This window comes from Pristiophorus japonicus, chromosome 16 (genome assembly GCF_044704955.1).
Source record: "Pristiophorus japonicus isolate sPriJap1 chromosome 16, sPriJap1.hap1, whole genome shotgun sequence".
In the NCBI taxonomy this organism is placed as follows: domain Eukaryota; kingdom Metazoa; phylum Chordata; class Chondrichthyes; family Pristiophoridae; genus Pristiophorus; species Pristiophorus japonicus.
This window is the reverse complement of record NC_091992.1, coordinates 72,396,597-72,408,820: the sequence shown is the minus strand read 5'-3', so window position 1 is coordinate 72,408,820 and position 12,224 is coordinate 72,396,597. Positions and strand designations below refer to the sequence as shown.

Here is a 12,224-nt window from a genome sequence, read left to right as displayed (position 1 = left end):
CATCCCTTGGAGAAAAACTTTCCTCAGGCTCAGCCTAGAATGAGTCGAAGTTTGACACCATGTTTGGAAAGTTCGGTTCAAGAGCAAAGGTATCCTCTTTGAAACAGAAAACCAGTGATTAAGTTTGATTTGTAAATATGGCAAAATAACTCCATGTATTTTGTTGTGTATAACCATGCAAGTTATGTATAATGATTATTTTGTTACGATTACTTCTTCATCAATGAGGGAGAAGTGTAATATAACTCCCCCTAGTGGACCACTGCTCTACCTAGTGGACTACTGATGTACTGCAACCACTGATGTAAATAATAAAGGAACATGTGACAAATGTCACATGATGACAGGTTTTCTGTATTCGAGCCATCCTGTGTGTGTGCTGTGATAGTGATGTAGTAAGAATATATCACAGGCAGGGCAAAGGTTAGAGAGGGCACTATTGTGTTCCTAACACAGATGAGACGGCACACAGAGAGGTTAAAGTAACAGTGACCTCAGTCTTTATTAAGATACTTCAGAGTGAGGAACAGGCCTTAAGGGCCGGCTTATATACAATGCTCCCAAGGGATGCTGGGATCCCTTGAGACTTCAGGGGATGCGCACCCTGGTGGCGGAACATGGGAGTGCATGATACACAACATCACTTCCCCCCAAAGTCAAAGTGAAAACTATTTATAAGGTGAGGCAGTCGGGAGCCTTTCTTTCCCTGGTGGACCACCTTGGTACAAATGTCTGCTCTGGTGTATTGGCTGTGCCCTCGCTGGGCTGGCGTGTTGTTGGTCCTGCAGGGCTGCTGGGTGAGCCTGGCCTTGCTGGGCTGTTGGGTGTGATGGGTTCGATTTCCTGGTCCGGCGTGGTGTCGTTGATCCTTTGGGTGTGTGTTGTGGGCTCGAAAAAGGTGGTGTCTGCTGTGGGTTGTTGAGGGCAGTCTGTGAACCGCAGCCTCGTTTGGTCCAGGTGCTTTCTGCAAATTTGTCCATTGTCTAGTTTGACTACAAACACCCTATTCCCTTCTTTAGCTATCACCGTGTCCGCGATCCACTTGGGACCATGTCCATAATTTAGCACATACACAGGGTCATTCAGATCAATTTCCTGTGACACAGTGGCGTGACCATCGTTTACATTTTGTTGCAGCGCCTGCTCTCTACCTGATCATGCAGGTTTGGGTGAACCAGTGAGACTCTGGTTTTAAGTGTCCTTTTCATGAGTAGCTCAGCCGGGGGCACCCCTGTGAGCGAGTGGGGTCTCATGCGGTAGCTGAGCAGTACTCGGGACAGGCGGGTTTGGAGTGAGCCTTCCGTGACTCGTTTAAGGCTCTGTTTGATGGTTTGTACTGCCCGCTCTGCCTGCCCATTGGAGGCTGGTTTAAACGGGGCCGAGGTGACATGTTTGATCCCATTGCGGGTCATGAATTCTTTAAATTCGGCACTGGTGAAACATGGCCCGTTGTCACTGACCAGTATGACAGGCAGGCCGTGGGTGGCAAACATGGCCCTCAGGCTTTCAATGGTGGCGGTGGCGGTGCTTCCCGACATTATTTCACATTCAATCCATTTTGAAAAAGCATCCACCATTTTACCGAGAAACGGGCCCGCATAGTCGACATGGATCCTCGACAATGGTCTGGAGGGCCAGGACCACAAACTTAGTGGTGCCTCTCTGGGCGCGTTGCTCAATTGAGCACACACGCTGCATTGCCATAGACAGGACTCTAAGTCAGAGTCAATACCGGGCCACCACACGTGGAATCTATCTATCGCTTTCATCATTACTATACCCGGGTGTGTGCTGTGGAGATCCGAGATGAACATCTCCCTGCCCTTTTTCAGTAGCACTACGCGGTTACCCCACAACAGGCAGTCTGCCTGAATGGACAGCTCGTCCTTTCGCCGCTAGAATGGCTTGATTAGCTCTTGCATTTCAACGGGGATGCTGGCCCAGCTCCCATGCAGTACACAGTTTTTTATTAGGGACAGCAGAGGATCTTGGCTGGTCCAAGTCCTAATCTGGCGGGCCGTGACAGGTGATTTATCATTTTCAAATGCTTCCGTGACCATCAACAAGTCTGCGGGCTGTGCCACCATCAGCAAGTTTGCAGGCTGCGCCATTTCCACCCCCGTGGTGGGCAATGGTAGCCAACTGAGAGCATCCGCACAGTTCTCGGTGCCTGGCCTGTGGCGGATGGTACAGTTATATGCTGATAGCGCGAGTGCCCACCTTTGTATGTGGGCTGAGGCATTAGTATTTATCCCCTTGTTTTCAGTGAACAGGGATATGAGGGGCTTGTGATCGGTTTCCAGCTCAAATTTGAGGCAAAACAGGTACTGATGCATTTTCTTTACCCCGAACACACACGCTAATGCCTCTTTCTCAATCATGCTGTAGGCCTTCTCGGCCTTAGACAAGCTCCTGGAAGCATAGGCGACAGGTTGCAACTTCCCGCAACGTTAGCTTGTTGTAATACACACCCGAATCCGTACGACGACGCATCACATGCTAGCACAAGTCTTTTACACGGGTTATACAATGCAAGCAGCTTATTGGAGCATAAAATGTTTCTGGCTTTCTCAAAAGCAATTACTTGATCTTTCCCCCATACCCAGTTCTCACCTTTACGCAATAACACATGTAGGGGCTCTAAAAGGCTGCTTTTGGTAAGAAGTTACCAAAATAGTTGAGGAGTCCCAGGAACGATCGCAGTTCCGTGATGTTCTGTGGCCTGGGCGCGTTCCTGAGAGCCTCTGTCTTGGTGTCTGTGGGCCGAATGCCGTCCGCCGCTATCTTTCTCCCCAAAAACTCCACTTCTGTTGCCATGAAGACGCATTTCGACTCTTCAGCCGCAGCTCTACGCGATCCAGTCGCTGGAGGACCTCCTCCAGATTTTGTAGATGCTCGACGGTGTTCCGACCCGTGACCAATATGTCGTCCTGAAAAACCAGCATACGTGGTACCGACTTGAGTAGGCTCACCATGTTTCTCTGGAAGATCGCTGCAGCCGCCCAAATTCAAAATGGGCATCTGTTGTAGATGAACAGTCCCTTGTTCGTGTTGATGCAGGTGAGGCCCTTCGAAGACTCCTCCAGCTCCTGCGTCATGTAGGCCGAAGTCAGGTCGAGCTTGGTGATTGTCTTGCCTCTTGCCAGCGTCGCAAATAGGTCGTCTGCCTTAGGTAGCGGGTATTGTCCTGTAGCAAGAAACGATTAATAGTTACTTTATAATCATCGCAAATCCTGACCATGCCATCACTTTTGAGTACTGGAACAATCGGGCTGGCCCACTCGCTGAATTCCACTGGGGAGATGATGCCCTCACGTTGCAGCCTGTCCAGCTCGATTTCCACTCTCTCCCTCATCATGTGAGGTACCGCTCGCGCCTTGTGGTGAATGGGTCGTGCCTCTGGGACCAAGTGGATCTGCACCTTCGCCCCAGAAAAGTTTCCAATGCCTGGCTCAAAAAAGGAAGGAAATTTGTTAAGAACCTGGGTACATGAGGCCTCATCGACATGTGATAGTGCTCAGATGTCATCCCAGTTCCAGCGGATTTTGCCCAGCCAGCTTCTTCCAAGCAGTGTGGGGCCATCACCCGGGACAATCCAGAGTGGCAGTTCGTGCACCGTGCCCTCATAGGTGACCTTGACCACGGCGCTGTCCAGGATAGTGATGAGCTCTTTGGTGTACGTTCTCAGTTTCGTGTGGATGGGGCTCAGAGCTGGTCTGAGTGCCTTGTTGCACCATAGTCTCTCAAACATCTTTTTACTCATAATGGATTGGCTAGCGCCAGTGTCCAGTTCCATGGCTACGGGTAAGCCATTCAATTTTACATTTAGCATTATAGGTGGACATTTCATCGAAAATGTGTGTACTCCATGTACTTCAGCATCTGCCTCCTCTCTCTGAGACTTGAAATTGCTTTGATCCACCATGGACCAATGTTCCTCTGCCACGTGGTGGTTAGCAGGTTTTGCAGAGCTTGCAGCTCATCTGCAAGCTCGTTGGAGGTGCCCCATTGTTCCACAGCTCTTGCAAACATACCTATTGAAACGGCATGAATAAGCTGAATGGAAGCCTCCACAACGCCAACAAGGTGTGAATTGCCTTGCATTCATCCTTTGTTGCGGACTCTGAGTCATCTGGGTCACCTGAGGCCTGCTGGCAGTTGCAGACTCATAGTTTCTGTCCTGTACATTTCTGCTCGCAAACACAGTTCCAGTTAATTTATGAACATTGCTAGCACTTGTGTGCTGAGAGATTTGTTTGGTGTTATCACTGGTGGACATAAACGCCTATGCTATCACAATGGCCTTACTGAGGGCTGGTGTCTCTACAGTCAAAAGCTTTCGTAGGATGGTCTCGTGGCCAATGCCCAGTACAAAAAAGTCTCTGAGCATCTGCTCCAGGTAGCCATCAAACTCACATTGTCCTGCAAGTCGCCTTAGTTCGGCGACATAGCTCGCCACTTCCTGACCTTCAGATCACTGGCACGTGTAGAACCGATACCTCGCCAGCAGCACGCTCTCCCTCGGGCTAAGATACTCCCGAACCAGTGTACACAGCTCCTCATAAGACTTATCTGTGGGTTTCACCGGAGCCAGAAGATTCTTCATGAGGTTTAGGTCGGTGCCCCACAGACCGTGAGGAGGACCGCTCTCCTTTTTGCAGCGCTTACTTCTCCGTCCAGCTCGTTGGCTACAAAGTACTAGTCTAGCCGTTCGACATAGGCTTCCCAATCTTCACCCTCCACGAACTTCTCCAGGATGCCCACAGTTTGCTGCATCTTTGCGTTGGATTTGTATTCTCGTCGCCAGTTGTTGTGTTCCTAACACAGATGAGACTGCACACAGGGAGGTTAAAGTAACAGTGACCTCAGTCTTTATTAAGACACCCCAGAGTGAGGAACAGGCTTATATACAGTGCTCCCAAGGGATGCTGGGATCCCTTGGAACCTCAGGGGATGCTCTCCCTGGTGGCGAAACATGGGAGTGCATGCTTTACAGATACACAACAGGCAGGGCAAAGGTCAGAGAGAGCAGAACAAAGGTTCAAGAGGACAGGGCAAAGGTTAGAGGGGGATGGCAAAGGTTACAGCGGGCAGGACAAAGGTGAGAGAGGGCAGGACAAAGGTTAGAGAGGGCAGGACAAAGGTTAGAGAAGGTAGGGCAAAGATTAGAGAGGGCAGGGTACAGGTTAGAGAGGGCAGGGCAAAGGTTAGAGGGGGATGGGCAAAGGTTAGAGAGGGCAGGACAAAGGTAAGAGAGGGCAGGACAAAGGTGAGAGAGGGCAGGACAAAGGTTAGAGAGGGCAGGACAAAGGTTAGAGAAGGTAGGGCAAAGATTAGAGAGGGCAGGGTACAGGTTAGAGAGGGCAGGGCAAAGGTTAGAGGGGGATGGGCAAAGGTTAGAGAGGGCAGGGCAAAGGTGAGAGAGGGCAGGACAAAGGTTAGAGAGGGCAGGGCAAAGGTTAGAGGGGGATGGGCAAAGCTTAGAGAGAGCAGGGCAAAGGTTAGAGAGGGCAGGACAAAGGTTAGAGAAGGTAGGGCAAAGGTTAGAGAGGGCAGGGTACAGGTTAGAGAGGGCAGGGTACAGGTTAGAGAGGGCAGGGCAAAGGTTAGAGAGGGCAGGGCAAAGGTTAGAGAGGGCAGGGCAAAGGTTAGAGAGGGCAGGGCAAAGGTTAGAGAGGGCAGGGCAAAGGTTAGAGAAGTTAGGGCAAAGGTTAGAGAGGGCAGGGCAAAGGTTAGAGAGGGCAGGGCAAAGGTTAGAGAGGGCAGGGCAAAGGTTAGAGAAGGTAGGGCAAAGGTTAGAGAGGGCAGGACAAAGGTTAGAGAAGGTAGGGCAAAGATTAGAGAGGGCAGGGCAAAGGTTAGAGAGGGCAGGGCAAAGGTTAGAGAGGGCAGGGCAAAGGTTAGAGAGGGCAGGACAAAGGCTAGAGGGGGCAGGGTACAGGATAGAGAGGGCAGGGCACAGGTTAGAGAGGGCAGGGCAAAGCTAGAGGGGGCAGGGTACAGGTTAGAGAGGGCAGGGCAAAGGTTGAGAGGGCAGAGCAAAGGTTAGAGAGGGCAGAGCAAAGGTTAGAGAGGGCAGGGCAAAGGTTAGAGAGGGCAGGGCAAAGATTAGAGAGGGCAGGGTGCAGGCTCAAGGTGGCAGGGTGTGTGCAGTGTGAGCTCCCGCTTCATGGTCCATTCAATGTGTGCCAGCTGAGACACTACATCTACTGCCATAATACCCCATTCCCACAACCGCCATTAACTGTCGCATATTTAGGGCCAAATGTATTTTACAAACGTCGCACTTATATCCAGAAGATTGAGAAGACGTTCACCCATCAGCCAGGTCTGTATATGAGCCCGAGCCTGAGGGTGAAAGGTTAACGACTAACCCATGACATCACTCGTCTCTGATGAATCTTTTCAGATCTTGCATTTATTCCATTTCTACATAATGGTAAATTATTGACTTGCCTTGGCAGCATCTCTTCTCTCAAGCACAACGGCAGAATTTAAACTCTTTATAAGATGCTATAATGACAAAAAAAACAAGAAATGTAAATCACAGTAGATTTGGAGAAATGTCTTTGTACTTGGCAATGATTTAAGGCTGTGAACATGGAGCAGGAAACCAACAATTACTCCATCAGTTTAATACTCCCACAGCCCGTGTACACTCTACCCACCCATTCAATCCCCTCCCACATCCCGTGTACACTCAACTCTATCATAGATTCCTCCCACCCATTCAATCCTCTCTCACAGCCCATGTATACTCAATGACCCTAATAGTCATGGGGGATTTTAACCTACATATCGATTGGTCAAATCAAATCGCAAGGGGTAGCCTGGAGGAGGAATTCATAGAATGCATACGGGATTGTTTCTTAGAACAGTATGTAACAGAACCTACAAGGGAGCAAGCCATCTTAGATCTGGCCCTGTGTAATGAGACAGGAAAAATAAACGATCTCCTAGTAAAAGATCCTCTCGGAATGAGTGATCACAATATGGTTGAATTTGTAATACAGATTGAGGATGAGGAAGTTGTGTCAGAAATGAGCGTACTATGCTTAAACAAAGGGGACTACAGTGGGATGAGGGCAGAGTTGGCTAAAGTAGACTGGAAACAAGGACTAAACGGTGGCACAATTGAGGAACAGTGGAGGACTTTTAAGGAGCTGTTTCATAGTGCGCAACAAAAATATATTCCAGTGAAAAAGAAGGGCGGCAAGAGAAGGGATAACCAGCCGTGGATAACCAAGGAAATAAAGGAAAGTATCAAATCAAAGACCAATGCGTATAAGGTGGCCAAGGTTAGTGGGAAACTAGAGGATTGGGAAAATTTTAAGCAACAACAAAGAATGACTAAAAAAGCAATAAAGAAAGGGAAGATAGATTACGAAGGTAAACTTGCGCAAAACATAAAAACAGATAGTAAAAACTTTTACAGATATATAAAACGGAAAAGAGTGACTAAAGTAAATGTTGGTCCCTTAGAAGATGAAAAGGGGGATTTAATAATGGGAAATGTGGAAATGGCTGAGACCTTAAACAATTATTTTGCTTCGGTCTTCACAGTGGAAGACACAAAAACCATGCCAAAATTTGTAGGCCACAGGAATGTGGGAAGGGAGGACCTTGAGACAATCACTATCACTAGGGGGGTAGTGCTGGACAGGCTAATGGGACTGAAGGTAGACAAGTCCCCTGGTCCTGATGAAATGCATCCCAGGGTATTAAAAGAGATGGCGGAAGTTATAGCAGATGCATTCTTTATAATCTACCAAAATTCTCTGGACTCTGGGGAGGTACCAGCGGATTGGAAAGCAGCTAATGTAACGCCTCTGTTTAAAAAAGGGGGCAGACAAAAGGCAGGTAACTATAGGCCGGTTAGTTTAACATCTGTAGTGGGGAAAATGCTTGAAACTATCATTAAGGAAGAAATAGCGGGACATCTAGATAGGAATAGTGCAATCAAGCAGACGCAGCATGGATTCATGAAGGGGAAATCATGTTTAACTAACTTACTGGAATTCTTTGAGGATATAACGAGCATGGTGGATAGAGGTGTACCGATGGATGTGGTGTATTTAGATTTCCAAAAGGCATTCGATAAGGTGCCACACAAAAGGTTACTGCAGAAGATAAAGGTACGTGGCGTCGGAGGAAATGTATTAGCATGGATGGAGAATTGGCTGGCGAACAGAAAGCAGAGAGTCGGGATAAATGGTTCCTTTTCCGGTTGGAAATCGGTGGTTAATGGTGTGCCACAGGGATCGGTGCTGTGACCACAACTGTTTACAATATACATAGATGACCTAGAAGAGGGGACAGAGTGTAGTGCAACAAAATTTGCAGATGACACTAAGATTAGTGGGAAAGCGGGTTGTGTAGAGGACTCAGAGAGGCTGCAAGGAGATTTGGATAGGTTACGCGAATGGGCTAAGGTTTGGCAGATGGAATACAATGTCGGAGTGTGTAAGGTCATCCACCTTGGGAAAAAAAACAGTAAAAGGGAATATTATTTGAATGTTGAGAAATTACAACATGCTGTGGTGCAGAGGGACCTGGGGGTCCTTGTGCATGAATCCCAAAAAGTTAGTTTGCAGGTGCAGCAGGTAATCAGGAAGGCGAATGGAATGTTGGCCTTCATTGCGAGAGGGATGGAGTACAAAAGCAGGGAGGTCTTGCTGCAACTGTATAAGGTATTGGTAAGGCCGCACCTGGAGTACTGCGTGCAGTTTTGGTCACCTTACTTAAGGAAGGATATACTAGCTTTGGAAGGGGTACAGAGACGATTCACTAGGCTGATTCCGGAGATGAGGGGGTTACCTTATGATGATAGATTGAGTAGACTGGGTCTTTACTCGTTGGAGTTCAGAAGGATGAGGGATGATCTTATAGAAACATTTAAAATCATGAAAGGGATCGACAAGATCGAGGCAGAGAGGTTGTTTCCACTGGTCGGGGAGGCTAGAACTAGGGGGCACAGCCTCAAAATACGGAGGAGCCAATTTAAAACCAAGTTGAGAAAGAATTTCTTCTCCCAGAGGGTTGTGAATCTGTGGAATTCTCTGCCCAAGGAAGCAGTTGAGGCTAGCTCATTGAATGTTTTCAAGTCAAAGATAGATAGATTTTTAACCAATAAAGGAATTAAGTGTTATGGGGAGCGGGCGGGTAAGTGGAGCTGAGTCCACGGCCAGATCAGCCATGATCTTATTGAATGGCGGAGCAGGCTCGAGGGGCTAGATGGCCTACTCCTGTTCCTAATTCTTATGTTCTTATGTTCTTATTAACTGGGATATTATCAGTGTAAAAGGTACAGAAGGCACAGAATTCCTAAATTGCATTCAGGAGAACTTTTTTAGCCAGTGCATAACAAGCTCAACAAGAGGGGGTGCCGTTCTGGATTTAGTGTTAGGGAATGAAGCTGGACAGGTGGAAGGGGTATCAGCGGGAGAGCATTTTTGTGTAGTGATCATAATTCAGTTAGTTTTAGCATAATTAGGGATAAGGACAAAAATAAAACAGGAATGAGAGTTCTAAATTGCGGGGAAGGCCAATTTTACTGGGCTGGGAAGTGATTTCGCAAATGACTAGAAAGAGTTACTTGAAGGTAAATCCGTGCCAGAGCAGTGGGAGGCATTCAAGACCGAGGTACAAGGGGTTCTGGGTAAACATGTTTCCACAAAGAAAAAGGGTCGAACTGCCGAATTTCGAGCCCCCTGGATGACAAGGTGCTTACAGGGAAAGATTAAGAAAAAAATGGAAGCTTATATCAGACATCGAGAGCTCAATACTACACAAAGCCGAGAAGAGTATAGAAAGTGTGCAGGTGAAATCAAAAAGGAAATTAGGAAAGCAATGAGAGGGCATGAAAAAATGCTGGCAAGTAGAATTTAAAAAAAAACCCAAAGATGTTTTATAAATACATAATGAGCAAGAGGATAACTAAGGAAAGAGTAGGGACCATAATGGTGATCTATGTGTGGAGGCAGAGAATGTGGGTAAGGCACTAAGTGAATACTTTGTGGCTGTTGTCACAACGAGGAGAACGATGCCGACATTGAAGTTAAGGAGGAAGACTGAAATATTGGATGGAATAAACATAGTAAGAGAGGACGTATTAAGGGGTTTAGCATCCTTGAAAGTAGATAAAGCGCCAGGACCGGATGAAATATATCTGAGACTAAAAAGAAGCAAGGGAAGAAATTGCAGAGGCTCTGACCATCATTTTCCAATCCTCCCTGGTCACAGGAGTGGTGCCAGAGGATTGGAGAACTGCTAATGCGTACCATTGTTTCAAAAGGGAGGAAGGGATAAACTGAATAAATACATAACAACATAAGAAATATGAACAGGAGTAGGCCACCTGGCCCCTCGAGCCTGCTCCGCCATTTAATAAGATCATGGCTGATCCGATCATGGACTCAGCTCCACTTTCCTGCCCGCTCCCCATAACCCTTTATTCGCTTATCATTTAAAAATCTGTCTATCTCCGCCTTAAATATATTCAATGACCCAGCCTCCACAGCTCTCTGGGGCAGAGAATTCCACAGATTTACAACCCTCTGAGTGAAGAAATTCCTCCTCATCTCAGTTTTAAATGGGCGGTGCATTATTCTAAGACTATGTCCCCTAGTTTTAGTTTCCCCTATGGATGGAAATATCCTCTCTGCATCCACCTAGTCAAGCCCCCTCATTATCTTATATGTTTCAATAATATCACCTCTCATTCTTCTGAACTCCAATGAGTATAGACCCTGATACATTCATAATAAAGGATGAAACTGAGTACTGTGTACAATGAACAAGTGTGACCTTAGCTCCTTTAATAAGACTCCAGAGTGCAGGTATCTCGTGGGTGACCTGCTTATATACCGTGCTCCCAAGGGATGCTGGGATCCCTTGGGACTTCAACAGGTGGGCCCTCTGATGGTCAGGTGTGATACAGGTTACAAGGGGCTAACTACATAACAGGCCCAACTTACTCAACCTAAATACGGAGACTAAAACTGTACGCAGTACTCCAGGTGTGGCCTCACCAATACCCTGTACAGTTGTAGCAGGACTTCTCTGCTTTTATACTCTATCCCCCTTGCAATAAAGACCAACATTCCATTTGCCTTCCTGATTACTTGCTTTAGCTGCAGACTAACTTTTTGGGCCCAAGTTTCCACATGATTTGCGCCTGATTTTTAGGAGCAACTGGTGGAGAACGGACTATCTTAGAAATCGCAATTCTCCACATTTTTTTTTCTGCAGTTCTAGTGAGGTAGAACAGTTCTATTTTAGAACAGAATTTTTTCTTCAGTGTCCGGCCACTGACGCCTGATTTGAAAGTTTCCACAGTGAAAACGTACTCCAAACTAAAGTAGAATGGAGCAAGTGAAGATTTTTGTAGAACTGAAAAAACCTGTTCTACACATTAAAAAATCAGGCGCAGGTTACAAATTAGGCGTCCAGAACGTGGTGGGGGGGGAGGGGGGGGGGAGAGGGGAACTCATTAAATTCTACAATAAATCCTTATTTATACTTCTACAAATATTATACAAATAAATCCAACCTGAATAAACATTTATAAGCAAAGAAAAGATAAACCATCTTCCTACCTGTGTGAAAGTGCTTCAGCCATCGTTCGAAGGAAACCGCCGCTTGTTGCCGCGCAGGGGAGGGAGGGGAAGGAGACAGCGGCTTGTTGCCGTGGAGGGAGGGGAGGGGAAGGAGACAGCGGCTTGTTGCCGTGGAGGGGAGGGAGGGGAAGGAGACAGTGAGAAGGGAAGCCTCAGTGCTGATGGCAATGTGGTTTTATTAAAAAAATTTCAAAAATTAAACAGCTACAAAGAACTACAAAAATGGCCGAGTGCCAATGTTTTTTTCACACTGAGCATGCGTGAACGCTCCAACGCGCATGTGCAGCGTTGCCGGCAGGAAAAAACTAATTTAAATAGTACCCGTCCCCTCCTACTTACAAAATCGGCGCGAGTGTAGGCTCCGCCCCCCTGGGAGCCGCGCCAAACAGACAAGGAGCTGCAAAGCGCTCGAGAATAGCGCGTTTTTTTTCTGGCGCCGTTTTTTATCCTGTGGAAACTTGGGCCCATTGTGTTTCATGCACAAGGACCCCCAGGTCTCTCTGTACTGCAGCACTTTGCAATTTTTCTCAATTTAAATTATAATTTGCCTTCCTATTTTTTCTGCTAAAGTGGATAACCTCACATTTTTCCACATTACACTCCATC

The 12,224-nt window shown here is 47.2% G+C and overlaps 1 protein-coding gene across 1 annotated transcript in view; it reads right to left on the bottom strand.

The window, feature by feature from the left end:
• The window catches only part of LOC139226189 (protein HEATR9-like), a 120,909-nt gene that overhangs the window by 83,835 nt on the left and 24,850 nt on the right, over positions 1–12,224 (bottom strand). Inside the window, exon 4 of the mRNA XM_070856821.1 lies at positions 6,457–6,513. Coding sequence (XP_070712922.1) covers positions 6,457–6,513 — 57 coding nt within the window. The remainder of the gene's footprint in view (positions 1–6,456; positions 6,514–12,224) is intronic.